Genomic DNA, 23,443 nt, shown 5'->3' on the forward strand with positions numbered 1-23,443 from the left:
AAATGGGAAAACGCTGCAGTAAATTCTCGAGAGAAAACTCAATTAACTGGATGGTCTGACGTTGGCGCAAATTAAAAACCAAAAATCTTTGTAAAAATCTCTTGAAACTCGTAGTTTGTTTGCTCCGCCACTTCTTTCCGCCTTTCACTTTTTCACAATGCTTTGTAATGCAAAGAGCGTTCCAAAAACTGTGTCAAACTATTTCTGGAAAAGGACCCCCAGAGGAGTGAGGACTTCGCCTTTGATTGGCTGGATTTTTTATTCATAAACTTTGTCCTTTGGAAATGGCGTTCGATTCGATGTCGTGTTAAAATGGTAAAATGCTGTTTTGTACAGGTAAGGAAAATGGTATTCGTAATAAGTTTGTTCTGTATCTACAAAGTTTACCTCTGAATGCAATGGTTAAAAATAATCATTTGATTCAAATGTATTTCAATTTTTTATTTTAAGAATGCATTACCATTGGCGTAACCCACAACCTTTGTCCAATCTAAATTTTAGGCGAATTCAAAGGGCTCATAATTTCAGCTAGATAGTCGGAAAATCACATCTAACCAGCCGATAAAACATGGCAAACTGTTTACAAAGCTCGTAGCGTAATTGATCGGCATTCAAATCCCTGCAGCTGATGTGAAGTAATTTATGCAATGGCTTTTTAATTAAAAAGCCGGGCAGCTTAACTCATTGACACTAAACTTGCTATTTGAATAGACCAACATGATGGTGGGGGCGGGCAGGCGTTCATAATTTCCCAGATGCAGTGGAAATTAATTTGCTGTGTTTGAGCCGTTGACACAAGCTCGAAGCATAGAATGGATTACGAATCGGCGAAGTGAAAAGTTGCGCCCGTCGCTGAAGTCAATTGCAACAAAGCCCCGGGCGACGTGGACGCCAAGGAGGAGGATTCGAGTAGAACATGTGCTTGGGCGGTATCCGTGGGCTGGGTGGGGGATGTGATGTCCACTAATCCGATTAGTTGTGCAAAAATAACAGTTTGACCGGGGGACGGCGAATAGCGTGTACAAATTTACCTAACGGCTTATGGCAATTAGTCGAACGAGTTACAGGATGCAACTTTGATTCGGCTTTGTGCGAGTTTCCGTTGCGTGGGTGATTAGACAAGAGGCCCTGGCCAGGGAACTAAGCTATTTTTATTCGGCTCGCTTTTAGTCCGGCTTTCAATCTTGCACAAACACAAAGTTTGCGCATATCCCAGCCATTTGGGAAAGTTTTGCACTCGGCTACGAGCCCAGTCCCTTCGAGAAGTTAGGTGCCAAGTGGCAAGTTTCTCCAACAAGTGGCATTGGATTTGTCAGAACAACTTCGGTACGAACAACTGCGTTTGTGTGTGTGTGTGTGGTCTCGAAATTAATTTGAATGAAATATATTGAGTGTAATGCAAAAGACAAATACAAGTTGCACGAACTTTTCATTCTTGGCCAAGAGTGATTGCATCTCGGCCTGCAGGCCCGTCCGAATTCGAAATAAACTTGCTATACCTGATGGATCTGCCTGCTGTTCGTTTCTGATTCCCTGGTGAGGCATTTTTTCTTTCACAATTCTTTTCAAATTTTTCTTTTTTTTTCTCCATCCCGACAGGATGGTGGTAGGGGGGCAGGTCAACTCGACGAATTGTCCATGCGGCATGCAGGACAGGCTCTCAGCAAAACAACCGGAAATCAGAGGTTGCCACTGCCATTGCTGTACATGTGCATCTATAGATGTCCCCATCGTACGGTAACGGCCCAGTTGAAAATCGAAATACCCGACCCCCAGAATGACAGACAGTTATCTCGAATGCAGCAGCCACTAAAGTTTTGCTGAAATTTAAGTGCAGCCAGTGCATCCTGGCGAGATTTCAGTCTGAAAATTTGAAATTCGACTTATAAAGTGCTTAAGCTATTACGCCGGCCAGCGGAGCAGGGCAGCCTGTTTAGCATTTCCGCTTCCGTTTGCACAGCCGTTTCCGACTGGACTCGGTTTGCATTTTTCATGAGTCCTTTCGCAATTCAATTTAGATACAAGTCTCAGATTTAAAGTTCTGCTAAATGAGCAGGCGAAAACAAAACAAAACTCTCGGCTCAGCTTTTCAATTTGAGTAGCAAAACCCTTTTCTGCCGTTCTAAAAGGATTTTTCCAACTTAGGTCAAGCTATTATTTTAGGATGCAGCAAACTGGATGTGATTGGAAAATTTGTTGATTTTTAATCTTACCCGAGAGCGACCCGTTGTTAATAAATTAGTAAAAGGGCCAGGCGACTCGGTTCGATAAATGGCAGTTCCGGCCGACGGCCCTCGAAAAGTCATTCCTTATGACAAAAACGAAAAAAAAAACCCTTCGATCATTATGTAAAGTAAGCTCATTTAAAAGAGAAAAGCTTATGGCTCTGAAAATTACGCATACGCAGCATAAATCATTCGCCGTAAGCTGCCAGCGGAACGGAGGCGGAGGGTGAAAATACCTACCAGGACCAGGACCCGAACCCGGACCGGTCCCGTCCATTCGCCGAAATACAAATTGCGTGGTTGGCTGCATTAATTGCGGCCTATTTATATGGACGTTTGCCGTGGCGTTCACGTGTTTAACTTGATTTAAATACAATTAAAAGGAACCGGAGACATAATCCAGGTGAGTGGCAATTCGCCCACTTCACGGCTTCCCATTGAATTGAACGAGATGTGTGGTCAGGTTGTACATAATTAGTTCTTATTATTACAATATCTTTTGGTTTTTACACGAATGTTAGCCACAAGCTATTCAGATTCATACTCTTATCGAAGCTTTAGTTGCGGGACTAAAGCGTTAAGCTATAGACTCCTTTCATTTGGGATTGTTAGCAGATGGTTTCTTTGCATTACACTAGGGACAAAGTATCTTTTGTAGCGTAAGGAAAAACTAAACTAATCGTAACTAATCTTAGGATACATTACTCGCAGGCATATTTCCTATTTACATTTCCCACTCTAACGGCTTAAACTACAAATGCATCTTTGGTCCAAACGGTACTCGATTTCTTTTCTAATTTTTGGGTCTCATCAGACGATCCTAGTGGCATACTCGTCCTTTGTACAGGTTCCACTCCCACTGACCCAATCGCTACAGGTAGACAAAGTGTCCCAGTCCCTTGGCCGGGTTGTTGTTGACGGCCTCCGCCGTGAGTTTGGTACTGGTATTGCCGTTCATGTCCTGGGTCTCCGTCTCCGCCACAGGCATAAGTCTGCCGTAGACTCCTCCGGACGCAAAGCGGGCGTTCATGTGGATGTCAAGCAGCTTCTTGTCCTTCCCCAGCGAGGAGAAGGAGTGCGAGGCGGTTCGAATCTCGCGTATGTTGTACACGGGGCTGTAGACTCGGGCGGGTGACACGGACACCGCCACTTGGGGCACAACTGGAGCAGGAGCTGCGGGCGTGGTGTGGACGTAAAAGTCCCGGCGTAGGGCACATTCTGTGGAATTATCCGAGGAGCCAGAACTGCTAGCACACTCGTCTTCATCCTCGGCATCCTCGCTGCTGCTGCAGCTTCGCAGATCCTCGGAGAGCGACAGATCCGACTCCAAGGAGAGCTCCAGGAGACTGGTTGCATCCTCTGCCGCCTCCGCGGCCTGTCCAATTGCCTCGTTTAGGTTGGCCAACAGCTGGCGCCGGCGTGCGTAATTGGGCGTTCGGCGCACCAGGAAGTGACAGCCTTCGCCCCGCTTCATCCGCTCCATCTGAGTGCGCAGTGGAAGGTCGTCCGGGTGCAATTTTCGCTGACACTCCTGGCCGGGACACACCTCGTACAGCGAGAAGTTCTCGACCGGCTCGGGTGAACTGTAACAGCCGAGGAGCAGGTGCAGCAGCTCGTCACAGGTGGTCTCCTCGCTGATGACCAGCGACTTGTACTGAGAGCTGGGCTGCAGCGCGGAGGTGTGGACGCGGATCAGGCCACCTGGTTTTAGCTGCAGACAGAATCGGGACTCGCCCTTCGGATGACAGGCCTGCATGATGGCCGGCCGGGTGTCGTCGTCCAGCACCAAGATGGTCTTCACTCCAGCCCGACGCACAGCTACCTCCATGGATAGGTAGAACAGGCGTGGATCGCGATGTCGCATCTTGAGGCTGCAATCAAATTTCAATTTAAATCGAATTAAATTGCTGTCCAGCGACGGCGAACCACAACAATTCGCTTACCGTCTTAGCAGCTGGCCAATAACCTCCTTGCTTGTAGTGTCCCACTGGATTCCAAGGGTCTTGTACTCGATGTCGATCTTCAGGCAGTTTGTGTACACCTTGATTGTGGTCTGTGGGCGGGAAATGTCGCATGAGTGATGGGTTCGCCAAGAGCTTTTCCTTGTCGGACTCACCTGTGGCAGCTGCTCGTTGAGGCTGGAGTAACTGGAGGCCCTCGAGGGTGTTCTCTGCAGCTCCGCCGGAGGCTCCGGACTGCCGCACATGGAGCTGGCGCACGAGGAGGCGTGGCTGGAGGAGCGAAGGGACACCGAATCGGATCGATTTCGCAGCGGCGAGATTTGCACGTGCTTCAGCATCTGCAAGGGGAGGATGGGAAAAGAGAATGCGGGTTAGTCATATAGTTTGCGGATACCCCGAACTTTTGTCTTATTCATTATGAATGCTTCCTGGAAAACTCGGAGAGCACTTGCTACTCTAAATGAAGTGGCCGCATCCGGTTTTTTTTTTTAGATGGGAAGTACACAGGGAAAAATTAAAGCAGCTTGAACAGCCATAGATGATATAATATTTAAATCTTTATATTGAAGTATGAGAATATAATAAAAAGATAATAAAATACTTCCTTTTTAAGGAGGAAATTATTAAATATACTCGTAAAATCCCTCGATAAATCGCCTATAAAATTTTAGTATGCACCATGAATATGATTTACTCGCCGTGCAGGCAAATATGGGGGCTCTGTAGGGCAACTTTGTTCAATCCCCCCAATGAATGCAGCCACTTTCAGGCAGCCGTCAACGCTCATTGAGGCATGTAAATGAGGGGAAAGACATTGAGGAGAGAGTGTCCTCAGCCGAAGCAGCTCTCAAAGGGATTGCAGAGGGCTGGTGGGAGTGATAAAACAGAGGGATGATGAAGTGAAATTAATAAAGGGTTCCCAGTCTCGCAGCCTCACATCACTGCACTCTCCATGGCGGTGACAATGAGGCATGAATGAACGAAATGGGCCGTGCATCGGGTAAAATTGCCGCCTGACATTTGATTGAAAGCCCTGAAACCTAGAGGCCCCGATCCGCGACCCTACTCAATACCGTTGTTTTACCCTCCGTTCAGAGATCCCCAGCCAGCGAGGCATTGAGATTCATTCGAGGCGTGCCGCATTGTGAGGCAATTGCAAGCGGAAGTTGCTGGGATAGCCCTGGTCCAACATCCGGTTATGCAATCCCCATCGAGCTCTCTCTTAATTTCCATATACTTTCCTATAAATACATATATACACAATTCACTATATTGGGTGGGCGTCTCGTTCTCATTGCGTGCCAGGAAATTTGCAAGTATGCATTAATATGGAACCGAGCCATATTTAATTGAAATGTGAAAAGTTTGGGAAGCTCGCAGCCATGATTGCTGGCCTCACATCTCATCCACCATTAATTAGAACCGGACCCGCCAGTCGCAGTCGCTGGAGCAAGTGAACCGCAGCGGACCGCTGGAGCAATACAAACTGCGAATTGCGACTGGCGGGGATTTGGTGGCACTAAGGGGGGCAGTAAGAGCGCTCAAGTGGTGGCGTCTGCTGTTCCCGCAATTAGCGGCTAATGTTGCAGAATTTCACGCCAAGTTGCCGCTTGGGTCACGGCAAAATTGAACTCTCCAGCCCGCCTACTTCATCTTAATCGCGAGTTCTGGGAAAATCTCATAAAAACTACATAAAGTTGAAAGTCGCATCCAAGCGTCAGACGACAATAGAAGTACACATCAATTTTATAGAAGCCAATTGTTGTTAAAAACTTATTTTCGTTATCATTCAAAGCAGACAGTTTCTTAACTGCAGAGATACAAACGTTATCCAAACCCCACGAGATTATAAGGTTGCATAAAAAAGAGCGAATTGAGGGTCAGTGAAAAGCACTTTGCTGTCTCCAATTGCAAATCAACCAATTCCGATCCCCAAAAAAAAAAAAAATCCGAAAATAATAAAAACAAATCCAATAAAGTTGCAAAGTTGAAGACGAGTAAAAGTGACAGAAGGAAATCAAGAATATATATTTTATGTGAAATTGAATTAGAAATTCGCATAACAATTTCAGGACACTCTGGACACGGCACATAAGTTGAAAGAAAAGGAACAAGGATCAAGGTGATGGAAGATGGCGATTCCTGGTGGGCAGGCACAAAATGTTAATGGCATCTGGATTGAGGTGGCAAAGAAAGCCTTGTAAGTGGATATTAGTTAAAGATTTATAGCCATCACTGCGGAACAACTAGGACTGACCTCTCTCATTGGGTTTTAACTGAGACACTGTGTCCCCGAACTTTTCCAATTATGCCATCGATAGCAGCGCCTGAAGGTGCCACGCCCACTTGAGTCGACCCTTAAAGTGCTGAAAAAGTCGCATAAATTCCACAAGGAGAACACAGTATCGCAGGAGACACAGAGCGAGACGGAGCAGTAAGTAAGTAACTGCCAGACAGACATTACAGAACTTACAACTGCTGGCAAGAAACAAAAGAAGCAATAAAAAGCAGCTGCAGACGGGAGTGAGTCGGATGCTGAAAGATGCTCCAACTTGCGAGGAATGTTTTAATTTCAACTTCTTGGCGAGGAAATCGTAAACGCTTCCCTCCAAGGAGATGACAGCATCGCACACGGCTGAAAAGTTCTTGCTACTTTTGGCACAGACAAATATTTTCGCATTCATACAGATTGATATTAAATGAAAGTACCGCTCTCGAACTGCCTTAAATGATATTGCATTCATATATGGATCGTGTTTTTTGGGCTTTAAGCAGAAAGCAATCGGTGAAAGTGGATACTCACGTATCCATATCTAACCGGCACTTCTAGCAGGGCCTTTCCGCATCAAGAGTCATAAAGCCTGCTACCCTGACATTCAACATGGAATCAATGTCCTTGAACTTGTTGCTGAAAAGCACAAACTTTGTAGTTATATATTTGAAAGTTTATCGGCGCAGGGGCCGTGTCCTTTGTCATTTTCACACATTCGAGAGGCAAACGACCAAAAGGATTATTGATTGAATTACAACAGCAGCGCTGGGAACAAGCAAATACTCGTACTTTCATGGCCAGCAGACTAGAAAAAGGGACCAAAAATAAGTCGGCAAGGGTCTGAAGGAATTGCCGAGACCAAGGATACTTTTCGTTGCCAAAGAACAAGGAAAGATACTTTAAGTGCGAAAAAGGCACGGGGATTCTCTGAATAACTCGGCTGACGTGTCTGATAAGATTTGACTGCCATGTTACGTTTTCTTTATTAATCAAAGACGGGAGCCGAGAGGTCGGATGAATAGATGAATGGATGAATGGATGGATGCGAGACAAACGACGACAGGCTCGTAGCATTTGCCAAATGTGGCCATTCCCCTCCATTGTCGGGCTGGTAAGGACCAAGAATTGCCAGGATAGTGAAAAATGGCACTCTTTAAAAGGGCCTAAGGAAACAGGATAGTATGCAGCAGAGCTCTGGCAAAAAGTTTGCTGAAATCAAAGCAAACACACCACGCATGTGTTATCATAACATTTTCATAGAGATGTCAGCTGTTAATTATGTGCCGTCGTATTAACTCAACGGTTGGCAATTTAATGAAGATTTATAAAGTGCAGCGTTCGAATGCAAATAGTTCCCGATGAAAATGAAATCAAACCGGCAAATAAAATGTACCTGGCAACTGGTTTGACTGCAAAACTGACTGAAAAATGACAGAAGTAAATATTTAAACAACCTGATTTTACACATGTGTGTGAGCCTACTTGCATATTTGATGCATCTGCCATATGGCAGGAAATTCAGATGGTATGGGTGAATATGCTTTCGATAATAAATCGCGTTTGATTCTTTTTTTTTTTTGCCAAATGTAATTAATGAAATTGACTTGCAAAAGTCAATTAAGTTGACCGTTTTAATGGCAAATTGTTTATTGGCAGTGGCCCTTTCGGATGTACCCACTTTGGGCCACAATGTTCTAGCTCCGTTTGCCTCGATGGGCAGCGAAGCATTTCCACAGATTTTCTTTTTTCATTTACTTAGCGGATTCTTAGTTGAGTGATTTTCGGTGTTTCGCTTTACGGTTAATTTATGCGCAGCCAGATTGGAAACTTCGGTTATATTTTTGTAGCATTTGTAGCCGGTTGTGGGATAATAGCTTTATGGCTAACCGCTAAGTAGCAAAATTAAATGGTAGAATTGAAAGTTCTGATTTAGTTGTTCTGATTTAATTCAAATGGTAAACGACAAAAAAAAAAACATGAAATATGTTCACTCAGGCCAATTAACAAAAACAGAGCTGGGATAAAAAAAAATGGCGCAAACGATTTTCGCAGTGCCACCATAAAATAAAAGCCGCAAAAAGTGGCTGAACAAATTAGTTTGAAAACTCTCGCTATGTCTCACTACCATTTATAATGCAATGCTTAAGCGGTGTATTTATTTATCTTCGGTGGCATAAAGCCGCTCCTTAACCATTTTTTATTGCCTTCCGCTCGGCTTTGTAAGCCGCTTAGCCAACCATTTTTTCATGCCATTAAAAATGTAAAGAATGTACAAAACTGTAAAAAAAAAGTGTTGCATAGTAAAGGGCGCCGTGGCGGGGCAACGCAAAAAGTCAAACAACAATATCAAAATTAAATTTCACTTTTAATCAACTTTTGCCCGTCCCGACCGTATTTCAGGGTAGAAGGTTAATTTCCGGGCCGATTCCTTTAAGCCGTTAATTGGCGAACGGGCAGATTTGGCTTTGTTTTACTTATGCTGTAGCGCCTTTTGTTTCTTTTTCAACACAAAAGCGTTAAAAACGCATTACACCAAGCGGGGCGTTCCTCATTAAAATGTTAGCCGGGTAACCAAGAACTGGCTCGGACTTCAAGAGAAACTAAATGGGTAATGCAGGATGCTGGATGCTGGATGCTGGATGCAGGATGTGGAATGCGGTATGCAGGTGCTGCATCAAGGATGCCGCTCAAAATAGAGTCAAAAGGGCAAAAAGGGCGCCAGTCGAGCATGAAGCGAAATTAAGAGTAGCTCTAACAACAAAGACCAGTTGTGGTTGCAAGTTATCACGATGCGGGGAATTAAACATCCTTCATTTTTCATACAGGACCACACTAGGCGAAAATATTTGCATCCTGGAATAACTTATTTAAACGCTTCAGCTCAATTTGATATCCTATGCTATCCTATCCGATTCTATATGATATCCTAAAGAAGTTTAGGCAGAGAATATTTTGGAAACTATTTTTTTATTTAATCCTGAGCTGCATTTCCATATGAAATCAAAGGCGACTATTCTACTTTCCGATTCTAACTATTATGCATTTGGGTTTCCTATATTTTTCGTCGTTGCCTTCGACCAATTTGTATCATCACTTCGCGTCTTTCACAGCAACAACATGCTCGGCCTGGGGCGCCATTTCAGCATATTTAAGCGACGTCCTTTGGAGAACACAGGTTCCTAACTACCCAACTACCCGCCCAGTTATTATGCAAAACAAGAGCTGGTAGATTAACATGCCAGCAGGCCCCTCCATGAGCGTACGGGGAAATTATGTTTTGGAAATTATGTAAGCATAAAGTGAGAGGTAAGCTGCAGTGCCCGGCGGGAAGAGCATTTGTTCAAGGACCCATGCGGATGCGTCCCCATGTCAAAGCTCGCACAGACAATCACACAGACGCACACACACACACACACGCAAGCGGACAGGAAGCGGAAACGGCGACATCATCACAGTGACAGCTGAAATAATTTCCAATTATTTAGAGCATACTTTTGGGCTTCCAATTTTCCATTAGACCCTCTGCATGTTGCATCCGGCGAAAGTGTTAAAAATTTGTGGTCAACTAACAGCAGAGTGACATCAGTAGATGCGGCATTTGCAGCGTCTTTGTCACCTCATCATTTGCATACATTGCGGCATTTGGTTCGCAATTCGCACCCAAATCGATAATTATATGGGTCATTCCCTTGCCAAACGAACAACTGACTCTTTCATCAAGCCAGATTTCCCAGTTGGGTGAAATCGTATCGTAGCCAGGAATGTTGTTCTTTTTGCAATTCGGTTAATTCTTGACCAAAGTAATGAACGGTTAGATTAAAAGCCCTACTCTAGATCGTGCAACTCCATTTAAGCCTGTGGAATTACTACATTGTTCGCCGTTCTTCGTATGCGCCATTGTTTGCTGTGCAAACTTCGTTAGTCATGCTTTTGTAAATCATTTTCAAGTGAAACCGAAAAGGCAACTTATACAATGCCCGAATTACAATTTTAGCACAGCAGTTTTCCCTTATTTTTAAGGCAAGGATGCGGGAGGCCAGAACACACACACATGCGAAGTCCTGGATCTTTCCTTCCTTCCTTCCGTTCATAAATTGCACATTTTAAAAGTGTCGTAAATTTTGCGTAGGTGAGAGAATCAACTATGAAATTGAATCGAATGCAGTCGAGCATTGGCACACACCTCCAGAAGCACGTGGAGTTTGCTCTCACATCCACAGCCACACACAGACACAGAGCACACATATGCACAGACACACACACACACACACACATGGCGTCCAATTCGCCATTGCATACCTTAGAGCGAAAAGTTTTGGAGCCCCCATAAATTCAGCTCGCAGCATATGCGATGTATGGGCGTAGAAGAGAAGATTTAGAGCCACGCTGATAATTGCATATGATTTTCAGTAGACTAAGTTATGCCGCTTATAAATTTCAATGCAATTAATAGCATTGCAAGCACATGCAATAAAAGCGACTAGGAACTTTAAATTCCTAATCAAAGTGTATAAAAATATGCAGTGATAAATCATGTTTATCTTTCGAAATGAATGAATTTGACTGCAGGCAATGAAACCTATTATTATATGCTTCTGCTTTAGGGGATTTAAGAATCCGTATGATTCGATTAATTATCTAAACCCATATAAGTGTATCTTCTTATCTACTCAGATAGTGTTAACTCTAACAGCCAATCATTTAAGCACAGCGAGTTTTTCGAAACGCAGTGCACATCCTAGACGCAGCAAACAGGAAGTGCATGTGGAATTTGAATTGAAAGGCCACTTCCCAATCATTAAGAGACGAGAGGACAGGGGACTGGGGACAGAACAGGAGCGGATAGAAGGCGCGACTCGAAGCGTTTTCCAGCCACTTCCGCTGGATGCTCGCATCCAACCTGTTGAGTGGAAACGTGTTGCAAGCGAAGGAATTTGCCTGCTGCATAAATTCTTTTCGATATGATTTATAGCTGCCGCTGCGACGACGATGGTTTTTGCGTCGCTTATGCTGGAAACTGGTTCGAAATGCATTTGACATCCGGTAGCCGGCTTGGAAAAACAGCAAATTCCATCGTTATGCTAAATAATGCTGGATATATGTATATATAAATTGTGGTCTTGTGGTCTATATTTACTCGACTGTGGACCGAACTGGTTGGAGGAAATGCTGATTTGATTGTACATTTGGTACAGCAATCAGAGGCGGGATAATTGGACTCCTCGGAGTCGGCACTTCTGCTGGAGACATCCCATATATAGTACTGGCTCGTCCTTTGCCTTTCTGCTGAATGCGAAAATTCCTCAAATTGACGTATCCTTCAGCACGTACCAACAATTGTCACTGGTGTGGGTGAGGGTGTGACTGTGGATGAGGATGTGAATGTGGCTGCATCATTCCGGCCACAACACCCAGAAAGTCCTACATTTCTTCCGCCACTCTTTCGCCACTAAGCGAAAAATTTAAGCAAAGTGATACATCTTACTTCTGGGTGAGTTGTATATTAGATGAGGTCGAAGATGGATCCTTTAACAACATGCGATCTAGCTGAGAGCTCCTGGATTTGTCAACATTAAAAGAGTAGTCAGAAGGACAAGTATTAATATCATGTTGTACCATGTGGTTAGGTTTTTTTTTTTTAGATTTTTAGCCAAACACCGACACACGCTGCCGTGAAAACAAACTAAGGTTCTGGTTGGACCGGGAAAATGGAGGCCGACACTCATTTCCTTTCCGTCCTACTCAATGTTTTTGGTAGATTCGGTGCGTGTGGAAAACAGGAAGTGTAAACATTAATTGTGCCACGTGAAGTACGGAAATTCAATTAGACGCCAATGGCGGGGAATATACATATTTAACTGTTAGTTCTCCCATTAGGGAATGCGGAACCACCTGCAATTTAGGCTATTAGAAAACTGAATGAGAGAAATGCTTTTCTAACTTCAAGACCCAATTGAATTCCAGTCGAATGTGTCGTTGGCTGCCATTTAGCCTCATTTACCACAAATTTCCCATTTGATTTTAGTGCAAGCAGCTCATCTTGTCAAATTATCTAATTAAAGTTAAAGGCATTCGGTTTTATGGCATGACCGAAAGATATCTTTAAAAGACAAATACCTCGAATGCCCTTGTCCCCTGTCCCCTGTCCACCGCATCTCACTGTCACTTTAGCTGGGCTCCCTTTTCGGGTTTTTTTTCTCTGGCCATTGGCATCGGGCACTATTTGCCGTCAAATTATTTGCTCAGGAATTCAAGACTATTAAAAGGAGGACAGCGCTTTCAACCGCTGTCGCATTACGCAAAACGAGTATACATAGCTGTGTTTTGAAAATACATTCGCAGGGGCAGAGGTTTGCATATAATTTTTGGACCGACCCGCGAACAAAACCAACAAAGAACCCGGCGCACACAAGGGAAAAAGCCTCGGCTGAAAGGCAAACAAGCCGCCAAAGGAGCCGGGCAAAACCCAAGTTAGGGCGAAATCTGGGGCAAGAAAAAAAAATGGGAATAGGGAATATGTGACTGGGGGGCTGGGGAAGAGGGAATCGGACTCGTCTGCGCCATCTCAGCTATTAATTTTCATTTGTCTTGTCATTTCAGGCATTCCGCAAGTGGCCTGTTGCTAAGCCAGCTAAGCACAGCTCAAGTTACCTTATAAATAGTTTTCCCGCCTTATAAAAAAATACACTGCCAGCTGCGCTTACCTGTAACGAAAAGGAAATTGGGAAAATACAGTCGGTTAGTGAATCCCTGGATAAGTTGAAAAAGTTTGTGCAATAAGTATAGGTCGGTGCAAAAACAAAAGACAGGAACTTTCGCAAGCGCACAGTATTTCCTAAATAAATATCAAATTACAAACTACACGGTGTTATATAAAATATGTTCTATTTCAAATGGGGAATGTAATGACTTGTAATTTAATGTTTAAAGTAGAATTTGGCTTAAGGTAAAAGGAAACGTTTTCGGTTTAGAATTCCTCGAGATTGTTGAATTCCTGACAGTCCCTTTTGAAAGCCAAGGGGTGGCAAGTTGCCGTGGCAAGTACTTAATGTGCGCCTTAAAGCTTAAGAACATTGCATTAATTTTACGAGTAAAATGAAATGTCTAGCGTACTGAACCTTAAGCTTTTAAATATTGTTGTGTTCGAGAGCATTTATTTCCCACACCATTAATCAATCGGACGGCTGTCCGCCATGCAAAGTGCAACCTGCAACTGTTTCCCTGGCCAGTTTCCCAGGGCCACGCGACAGCTGCCACTGGGTTTGCATTATGAAAAACCATATGGGAAAATCAGCAACAACAAAAAGAAAACAGCATGCAGCATGCAGGGAACGCCGCGGCGTTCTGAGCCACATCGGCAAAACAATCTCGCCACGCACATATGCTTTGGCCACGCCAACTCGCATCCATGAGATTCACTTGATACGGCGAATGGAAGCTGAGCCGGCAGCTGACTTGCAGTCCTTCGCTGCATCCAAATGCACATCCATATCCATAGATAGCGATGCGACGGCGCAGTGTGGGAATTTCGCTATGAGAAAATGAGACAGGTCCCAGCTGCCTTTGTTGAGCTGAGTTCTCCAGAGGTAGCAGGAATAGGAATAGCAGGTAGCTGTTGTGTGCATCTCCGTGTGCATGTGCATGTGCGTGTGCATGTGCACAACATGTGGAAAATGCGGCAGAGGGGAAATGTGGAAGTCTCGATGATGTTTTTCCCGTCATTCAAAAATCCGGTTCGGCGGCCACTTTGATTGTGGAGCCATTTGAATGAGTGCCACAGGCAAATGCCTATTTTATCGTTCCAGATTTCGGTTTTGTTTGGATCCGTATGCCGTTTCCGGTTCGAATGTGGACCAGCTCCATCACCGGGCAGCATGCCTTCCCTGGGATCCTTGGAATGGCCAAAGTTCGGAGGTCAGATGCTGCTAACGAGATTCGTTTAGTTCGCATTGTGCGACCTTTGTCTCAGGCCAACGCCCACAATTCGAAAAACAAACGAAGCCGAGCCGGAGGTGTGAAAAGAGGTGTGCTTATCTTTCTAGGTAAAGGGTCTTAGTTGTCAGAGCCTCAGGTTGATGCATCGCCCACGATAAGAGTGTGGGTCGATCGGGCCGACAGGTCGGGCCTATAAGGTCTGACTTCTTGAGCTGGCTGAACTGGCGCATTAGTCAAGATTCATAATGGTTTGTTTGCAGTGCCTGATTTCGAGGGATTGTGACCAATCATTTTCCCTTTCATGTAATTTCATTTCATTTCATTCCTTTCTTAGTTATCAATTAGTCGCTCTCACACTTGATTCACTTGGGGGCACTTCCTGTCGTGGCCACAAAAAGTAGTCCACGAATAGTTTTTTATACCCATTTTTCCACTGGCGAATCGGGTGAAATTTACGATCCGTTCAAAAACTGTTTGGTAAGCGATATATTGTCAACTTAACAAATTTGTCGGCATGAGTGGTCGAATTCCTTTGTATTCGAGTCTGTAGCGCAGACATTCCATTTATTGTGGGCCACGCCATACAGGAAGCTGATTGTGTCTGGTGCCCAGAAAATGTGTTTTGTGTAACTATTCTATTCATGGGGCCATAAATTACCAGAAGTCGGGAATTGCTCGAGGGCCGAACTAACCAAATAGTAAGTTTTCCAGTATTTTAATGAGCTCCGGTCATAAGCTGCGTTAGTAGACTTTTTGCCAGCTTTTCTGGGTAACTGCTAGCCAAAACTAAACTGGTTTTCTGTTTTCCGAATTCCCAAAAGGACCGAGCAACATTTTTGCCAGCCAAGTACTAATGAAATTACCCATGAAATTTGTTTGACGCAGTTCTTCTACTTGTGCTGAACAGAATCCGAGATGTGGCCAAATTAGGTCCAACTTAGCCAGTTAATGGATTCTGTTCGAGTTGTGCGACTACTCAAACTATATAAACATTTTTCCCATTTGTTCCCATGTTGTGGTATCTCTGTTGTCGATTATCATCGGCTTTTGTTCTCAGGTAAATGCCAATTTAATGCTACCCCAGCAACAAGTTGAAATTCGTTCCCTTGACATTGAAACCATAACAAGCTAATTATTCTTATAATTCAGGTTTTTCATATCACAACAGTCTAGGGAAATGTACGAAACGTTCACTTCTGTTACCACAAAAATATGGCAACGAATTGAAGTTGTATGATACCAAACTGATTTCATATGACATACCAAAAGCTTATAGTGGCAAAACGATCATAGAGATCATCTTGATGCGGTGTCAATAAGCACGATAAGGCACGCTACTAGCTCTAAAGTCTAGACCTATGACTAAGTAAACCTCTGACTAAGTTCGTCTGTCGGTGGGGAAAGGGGGAGTACTGAAGTGAACATCTCCATCCATCGGCTATTTGTCACGCTTTGACTTAGCCGCTGCAGCACGAGCCGCGCTCGACGACAGATCTTAGTCAGTTGGGCAGGTTGGAGCTTTTGCCGTCGGTCTTTGACTTGGCACTTCGCTGCTGTTAGTCGCATCCAGCGGCCAAGTTAGTACCAGAGGTGGAAGTCGAACTTGCAGCTGCTGGGACAAGTGGCTGAAGGTGATTGGCCTCGGCAATTTTGTCGCTATTACGCCTGGAAAATGACTTGGCATCGCTCGTATGCAGCAAGGTAAAAAAGTTGCCACGCCGGTATTTAGTGCAAGTATGTTGGCTTTCAGGCGGCGATGATGTATTAACCGTTAATGCGGCATGCCCCTGACATCTTCCTGGCCATGTCGGAAGCTATAGACGACTATATGTATGTAGGCAGTGGCACTTATGATATAAAACAGCGCGCCAATCCGGGGAAAACCACAATAAACAGCGTGGCGAGGAAATCTCGATTTGACATTCAATTAAACTCAATTGTTGTTCAATTAATTAATCAATTATGCATTTTTCATACCGCCGCATTAATGTGATTTATTTTCGCCGTAGAACAGAATTATTCGGCACTTGAATGAATATTGCAAGGCAATAAAAACGGAAATAAATGGTTTTCTCTTGATAATGAGAGGTAATTCGAGGACGATTCGCTGCAGATGCAAAATGAGTTTTAATAAAAGGATCGATTATTTAAGGCCTAGATGAATTTACCATTAAAGCGGCAAAAAAAGAGCATCGGATAGTCGGTGGCAGTCGGTTGGGCATATTGTTCAATTTAATTAAAATGTTCGAAATTATGCATTCTCCTACTGATCAACTGAATTAACCCCATATGCTGTTTTAAATAATTCACTGCATTTTTTCGTTTGCTCATTGAAAAGAAATAGCGATTCATAAATCTGTTAAAATCCTGTCATATTTTATGGACTTTCTCGCCCGTCAAACGCTCTGCAAACTGAAAACGCTTGCCGCCTCATAAATTTAAAATATACCAAAAAAAAAAGTAAATCGAGTGGGTAAACTCTAAAAAATATCATAAAGCTTTCAGCTCTCTGCGGAAATTATAAATTCAGAGCAAAAGCGCGTGGTTCTTTTTTTATTCCGCCTTGGCTGTTTTACACAATTACAAAAAGCCAGAGGTATTTTTTTTTTATTTGAATTTTTCCTGGAAGCCTGCCAGGTATTGTACACCAGTTTTTGCGGTTGTCAATAAATAATTCCAACATGGATTTCTACCGACAAAATGTTTTCGTGCCGCTTATTTAGATAAAAAGCGCGCTTTTCCAAATTGCATTCCAATTTCCATTCTAGACAAAAGCGCTTTTCGCAGTGGAAATCGTTGTTTGTGATCCAAGGCAAGGTCGTTGCATTGTCTTCGGTGGGATTTCAAACACAACCCCACACAAATTGCGCATTTGTTTCGGATAAATCAGCTAAAAATAATACACAAATTACTGTCCCACACTTGAATGCCTTCCCCCAGTCACAACAGGCCCAAACTAATCATTAAATAAATGCGGCTGGCCTTAAAAAACCACCACAGATGCATCTGCAGCTCGCCCACTTTAAAAGATACAAAAGAAACCGAAATTCCGTGAAGAACCATGCCTCGCCCTAATGAAGTTATGAGCTGGAAGACCAGAATATCGCTCAACCGGGGGCTGGAATACTTATTTTTGATGCCACTCTTTCTTGCATATTCCATAAATATGATGAAAGCTGGAGGAGATGGAGGAGGAGAAGGCTTCCACTTAAGCGCCGACAATTAATATTTTCCATATTTCTTCTGCGCTTCGCTCCCCTCGTTTTGTTTATTAGAGTGTCGATTAAGTTGCTTTAATATTAAGCAGCCCTCTATATTAAGAACCCTCCGAGATATATGGTTTATCTTACGGGGAAAGCGAATGCAGCAGGCCTTGTTCCTATTTCAGAGTTCAGACGATGCAAGATAAGCGCAATGAGTATATATACACTCATATGATTCACTTGCAATTGTGGAGCAGTAGCTGAGGTTCAAGGCACCAAACGGTTTCGTTTTGTATCAGCAAGTTAATATCTCAAAAGTGCCAGTGCGCAAGTGAAGCACAAATCAAAACGGCGCTGCTGCCAATCAATGAAAACTGTGAGCTGCCAAAAAATCGGGCCGAAAGGAGAGAGAGCGGGCAAAAACAAAAGGTTCAGCGGTGTTACCCAATCCGATTCTCACACAAATTTGCAAACGCACAATTAAGTCGCCTGGGAGGGAATCCGATGGAGCTTCCTGCAGCAGACCCTGCGGAGCGCATGATGTGCCAACAAAGACGTCAACTTGTCACCCGTCCAGTGGCCAAGTGGCCAAGTGTCCAGCTGGAGCGGCACAACGGCCTTTAGCTTGGTTAATTTATCATGGCCAGCGGAAGGGAATAAAGGAGATGTGCAAAGAGTGCAATTGTGTGAAGAATGTAGTTGTTTTTTTTTTTATATACGAGCGCTCTGGTTTTTGGGCCCTGGATTTCTTTTGGGCCAAGTGTTTGTATTTAGCCGCTGTGCCGCTGACTGATGTGCGGATATTAATAACGCTCAAATAGAGCTCCAAAGTGGGCAAGCTTTTTGGTCTTTTTTTGCAGTGGCTCAGCACAGAGTTTTTTTTTGTTTTTTTGTATAATCCTCACTTGCTTTAATCCAGCGAGTTTCCGGCCTTTAGCTCTTTTTGCCCCCGTCGAATGGGTGCTACACGCATATTGATTACCAGGTAGTCAAAACCAGCTGGGAATCGAGGGGTTACGAGCGTTTTAAAGGCGAGTAAAAGCTGCATTTGCAGGGTCAGTTAATGAATCCCCACAGCAGTGGTGAGTCAATCAACTGTTGGGACTCCCAACATTCCGCATTCCCACAGTGCATTAAGCCCGAGTCCGAGCCAGCAAATTCCTGTCCCAGGATAGCTGCTGGGAATCGGAGGCGCAGAACCATCCGGCCACTGCAAAGTCAACAGCAACAAAATCACTTGCGGTTTGGGCCAACATCCACAGCCACAAATGCGAACTGAAGTGGTAAGTTTGCTTTTCTTTTTAGGCGTGAGAATCGGTCGCCAATTCAGGTGGGCGGATTACAGAGGCACGTGTTGGTGGAAAGTCAGTGGCGAGAACGATTTCCCAGCCGATAAGATGGCCACTGTGAGATACATTTCGCAGCTAGATTTACGGCCTAATGAAAGTTTTACGAGGTTTTGCTCGGTTCATAGCGAAAGGTTACCCAGCTTTTGACCCTAATGGATCATCTGAACTGCTGGAAAAAGTGATAAAAGCGAGGTGAAGAAACTCAATTGGACAGAAGAAAGTTCCAGATGAACTTTTTCTGCTCGTAAAGCAAAGTATGGGGATCAGCGAAGACACCTGCGCTTATATAATGTAATAAAGGGATATTAATCTAGGACAATCTACTAAAATGTGAAAGGTATTTCCCAAGACAAGATGTTCCTATCATAAGAAGACTGATCATCAGTACAACTTAATCTCTAAGCTCTTTTCGCAGTAACCCATTTACAATGCAAATTTGCTTCTTATGACTAATACTACATAGTTTCGCTGAAAGCCAAATCAATACGGAATCACTTAACACACAAATTCCCCAATGCCTAATCGTTTCGAATTATACATTGTAGTGCTAGAGAAAACCAGATGCCATAAGGCGTTATAATTGTTTTACGCCACCATATCTCACAGGTTGCCGTGCGCAAACAAACAGTTAACAGGCTTTGTGTACCTTGGTTTTTTGTTAATTAATTGTTAACAAAACGAAGTGTCAACAAAAAAAAATATCAACCGAGAGCGGCTGAGAGAAAAACCACGAGTAAAAGCGCCAACTTCCAGTTTTTTGCTGACTTTGTGCCATCATTTATATTAAAGAAGTCGTATATTATTTTTTCATTTCGCTGCTGAACTTGTTTATTGAATTTACCATTTTGAAGCCGCTGACTCAGTACGATTTTCGCTGTAATTTAGCCGAGTTAGCGAGAAACGTTAAACGAGGCTGCAGTGCATAATATATAACCGAAAAAAACCCCCGATTCGGGCCAGCATTCATTTCAATTGAATTTTGAATATTTCGGAATGCTAAGCTCCAACATCAAATTGTGTTGCCAACGCTCGAATAAATTGTAAATCAATTTAAGAATCAACAAGAGAATGTACGACTTCGGGTGTGAAATAAAATAAAATAGCTTAGGAAAATTGCAGTAAAATAAATTGTTTTATTTTATAGCCGGAATAATTTAGAGTAGAACTTTTACATATATGTACGCAAAAATCCGGTTAGCGCACATTTATGTCGATTGACAAATGCTATTGTCTTTTTATTGCCAGTGCGGGTGTGTCTTTGGTTAGATGAAGAAACAATAGACTTGAATGTACATAACTGTATATGGAAGTCAAGCAACTTCCTCAAGCTATAAAGCCACGCATAAATTACCGAGGAAATTATACAAAATGGTTTGTTCAACCATTCACTGGAATGGAGCTCTTAAATACAAATATGATAGAAAATGGCTAAAAACTATAAAAGCGAATTGAGATGTTAGTGCCAAGATCTCCAGCGAAAGATAAACGATCCCTGATGCAGACCACCCTCGACTTCCTGCCATCGATTAATCAATAGAACTACTTCCTTTTAAAACGCCCCTCGCAAGTACTACGTGTGTGCAATGTGAAGACTAAATGAGGCGAATATCCTTTCATGGCTCACGTATCCAGCCCAATACAAGATACTTCTGTTAAGCACAGATTTGGTGGTACTACCTGTTCCGAAATCGAAGCAGAAGGCGCTAAACTGAAGGAAACCGCACTTGACAGTAGCACACGAGCAGGTAGGCCCAAAAAGGTAATCCCTCTCTCACGTAGTCTTCTGAAATTCAGGATGGGATCGCAGCACGTTGAGCCCTCTGGGGCGTATTGTACTCGTGCATTTCCTGATTTTTAATTAGCCAAATAGAACCTAACAAAGACAACAAGTTGGGCCAAACGGTCTGAGGCTACGTGCTTGGTATGTGAAATCTTTAGCCCCTCAGTGTCCACAGGAAAACAATGCTCCAGACCGAATACTCCTGTGTGCGAGAGGACAGGAAATTAATTCGATATCAATACTTTTCTGCGGTTGCGTTGAAAATTGCGAGAAAGTGATGGTAACCACCACCTCAGGCTAGCAATTTTATAATCAAAACCAACCGCTTTTGGACATCGGGATTTTCCCCACTCGTAATCATGGTTACACCGCCGTCTGGTGGACAATGCTAACTTATTATTGCAACTCCTCATTAGATGATATTATGTGGAATTGACATTAAGGAGTTTGACAATAAGCACAGCAAAGACAAATGAAATGATACACATGTGTATCCGATTGGGGGGCATTGTTAATCGAAAATCCCCAATGAGCATTGTTACCGAACTGAGTGATATCATTCATCTGAGCTTGAAACAACAGAGACGGATTTTCTCACAGAAATCTACAAGATATGCATCAAATCAAATGTTTGGTCGAGACCCAAAGTTTGTGTCATTCATAATCGGCCAACAAAGCAACTCGACTAATTAAGAGAGTCACTCGACCAAGAAATTTACATGAAATGTTTATGCATTTCCAAAATAGCTGGGAAGGTCTTATGTCCGCCTGTGTGGCCCTCTAATGGAAGTTTGAAATATTTGCATAAAAATTCAAAAAAATGCTGAGCAAATTGTCGAGTTGCAGATCCACGGATGTACACTTGTCGGAGGCCAAGAACCGGACAATGATGCTCAGCAATTCCGTATTTGCATTGTAATCCCCCTAGATGACCTCGGGAATGGAGGAAGTGACTGGCCAACAGCTTGGTTACCGTTGCGGGTTCAATCAACTCCTCTGGCCAGCGAAACTGTCTGGATCTAATCGCGCAATTCGATAATTGAGTGCAGGAGAGTGGGCTGTGAAAATTCTGGACTTTCGCCAAGGCGAGAAGAAACCCAATCGACCGAACTAGATCTCGTCTAGCAATCAAACTTTCTAGATGAAGAGCGAAAACTGGACCAGCGATCGGGCGCTTACCTTCTAGCGTATGATTTGTAGTATCCAAATGTGATTTGTGTGTAATCCCAAGACCTTAAGGCCCGAGACTTTGATGGATGGCGGTATAAGAAGTCCGGAGTGCGAAGACAAGACAAGGTCGCGTCGTTTTTCTTCGGCTGCCGCTTTTAGGGCCCTTTGGCTGCTTGGCATTAAGTTATCAAGCACTCTACGCCACTTCGCATTTCTTCGCGTATCCAAAGGTGCGTATGCGTACGTGCTCCCTGCTGGGGAAACAGGTGCACTCAGGAAGCAGCTGCACTGATTTTTATTTTAGCGTTGCACTTTGAGTTTCTATCCGAATTTGTTCACTTTTTGTACATATGTATATTCCTTTGGCTTTCGTACCAATTTTATTTTAGATCTGGACGCACATTCACTTTCGTTCGAATAGGCTCGCTACCGTTAGCCAGTTCACTAAGAATTGGAAATTTTCGAGCGGAGCTAATGTAGATTGAGTACCGCACTCGGCAGTGTTTACAGACGCACTGAAGCCGCACGGCTAGCGTCTGCGAGGTCTAACCCGCTGAGAGGAGTCGCATTCAGATACCTGTTTTGTATGTGTGTGTGAGCTGGCTCTCGCGCTCTCGCCTCTCTGCACTCAGAAAAAAACTATAGCTAGCTTGATCAGCGGAAAGCAACGCAGATACTTGCAGTTAGCAAGTTATTTAATAATTTGATAACTAATATTTAATTTTTTTAAGCTGACTATAAAATTCTCTCTCTTCTTATCTTCTACAGGGGACTTTAATTCAACTTGAAATGAGCCAAGCTGATCTGATACCATGTGAATAGTATGAATGTTAGGTGAATGGATTTTGGGAAAACGCAAATCGTTCATAATGGAGCCACTGGGGGTGTGGGTTGGCGCTTCGTGGGCGAGTGAGCGGGCGAACTAGTTCTGTCTGCGGCTCGCTCTTTTCGGAGAGAGGAAAACTGGTTTCCAATCAGACTTAGACTTTGCCGGCATGTGGGTTTCCTCATGGAAATCTGGGGATGGGGATTCGCGGTCGAGCGACGCCGGATGGGCTTGGGCAGAGCTACATAAATGACCAAAGTTGAAGGGCGAGGCACGGCTAGAGTTTACGGACTTGTAATAAATCAGGGAGTTTTCAAAGCAGAAGACTTTAGCTAGTAATCGTATGTATATATGTGTTCACGCTAGAACGGCATTAGTAGTTTATTTAGTTACTAAACAACAAGAAAATTCAAAAACTGTACTACCTTAACAGTTTCCACAACAATCAATATGAAGCTGATGCATTTTTAATAGGTAGACCTTAAGACTCCTTCTATAGTATTCGATTAACAGGATCGATTTTGTAACTTTAAGTCTGGCGAAACTAAATCCAGGAAATAAGCCCTGAACTTTGGCAGTATGTAAACTGAAAAGGTGAAAGAAAGTTCAACATTCAGGCGAGATATTCCATTCCGGCAAGTCGTAGATTGCTTCGGTTTGATGTTTTTTAGACCCCACAGAAACAACAAAGAAAAGCAAAAGTTTAAAAATTAATTATGACA

At 43.5% G+C, this 23,443-nt stretch overlaps 1 protein-coding gene across 2 annotated transcripts; it reads right to left on the minus strand.

Annotated features, from left to right (window-relative positions):
• Positions 1-2,685: 2,685 nt before the first annotated feature.
• Positions 2,686-22,415, minus strand: rau. 2 transcript variants are annotated; one of them, NM_001298713.1, is made up of 5 exons: positions 21,905-22,415; positions 13,110-13,162; positions 4,342-4,524; positions 4,169-4,278; positions 2,686-4,096 (listed from the first exon to the last, which is right to left on the minus strand). In NM_001298713.1, exons 3-5 carry the CDS (start codon positions 4,522-4,524, stop codon positions 3,097-3,099), a joined length of 1,293 nt encoding a protein of 430 aa, NP_001285642.1. In that variant the 5' UTR covers positions 13,110-13,162; positions 21,905-22,415; the 3' UTR covers positions 2,686-3,096. The 2 variants fall into 2 exon arrangements, with proteins under 2 accessions (NP_001285642.1, NP_608965.1); NM_135121.3 differs by lacking the exon at positions 13,110-13,162.
• Between the last annotated feature and the right edge of the window lie 1,028 nt (positions 22,416-23,443).

The sequence above is a fragment of the Drosophila melanogaster genome, chromosome 2L (genome assembly GCF_000001215.4).
Source record: "Drosophila melanogaster chromosome 2L".
In the NCBI taxonomy this organism is placed as follows: Eukaryota; Metazoa; Arthropoda; class Insecta; order Diptera; family Drosophilidae; genus Drosophila; species Drosophila melanogaster.

Excerpts from the sequence above, each read along its gene's own strand:
- rau (NM_135121.3), bottom strand. The coding sequence starts at position 4,524 with ATGCTGAAGCACGTGCAAATCTCGCCGCTGCGAAATCGATCCGATTCG. Across the intron at positions 4,279-4,341 it reads TCAACGAGCAGCTGCCACAG|ACCACAATCAAGGTGTACAC; the intron begins GTGAGTCCGACA and ends TCCCGCCCACAG. Across the intron at positions 4,097-4,168 it reads ATTGGCCAGCTGCTAAGACG|CCTCAAGATGCGACATCGCG; the intron begins GTAAGCGAATTG and ends ATTTGATTGCAG.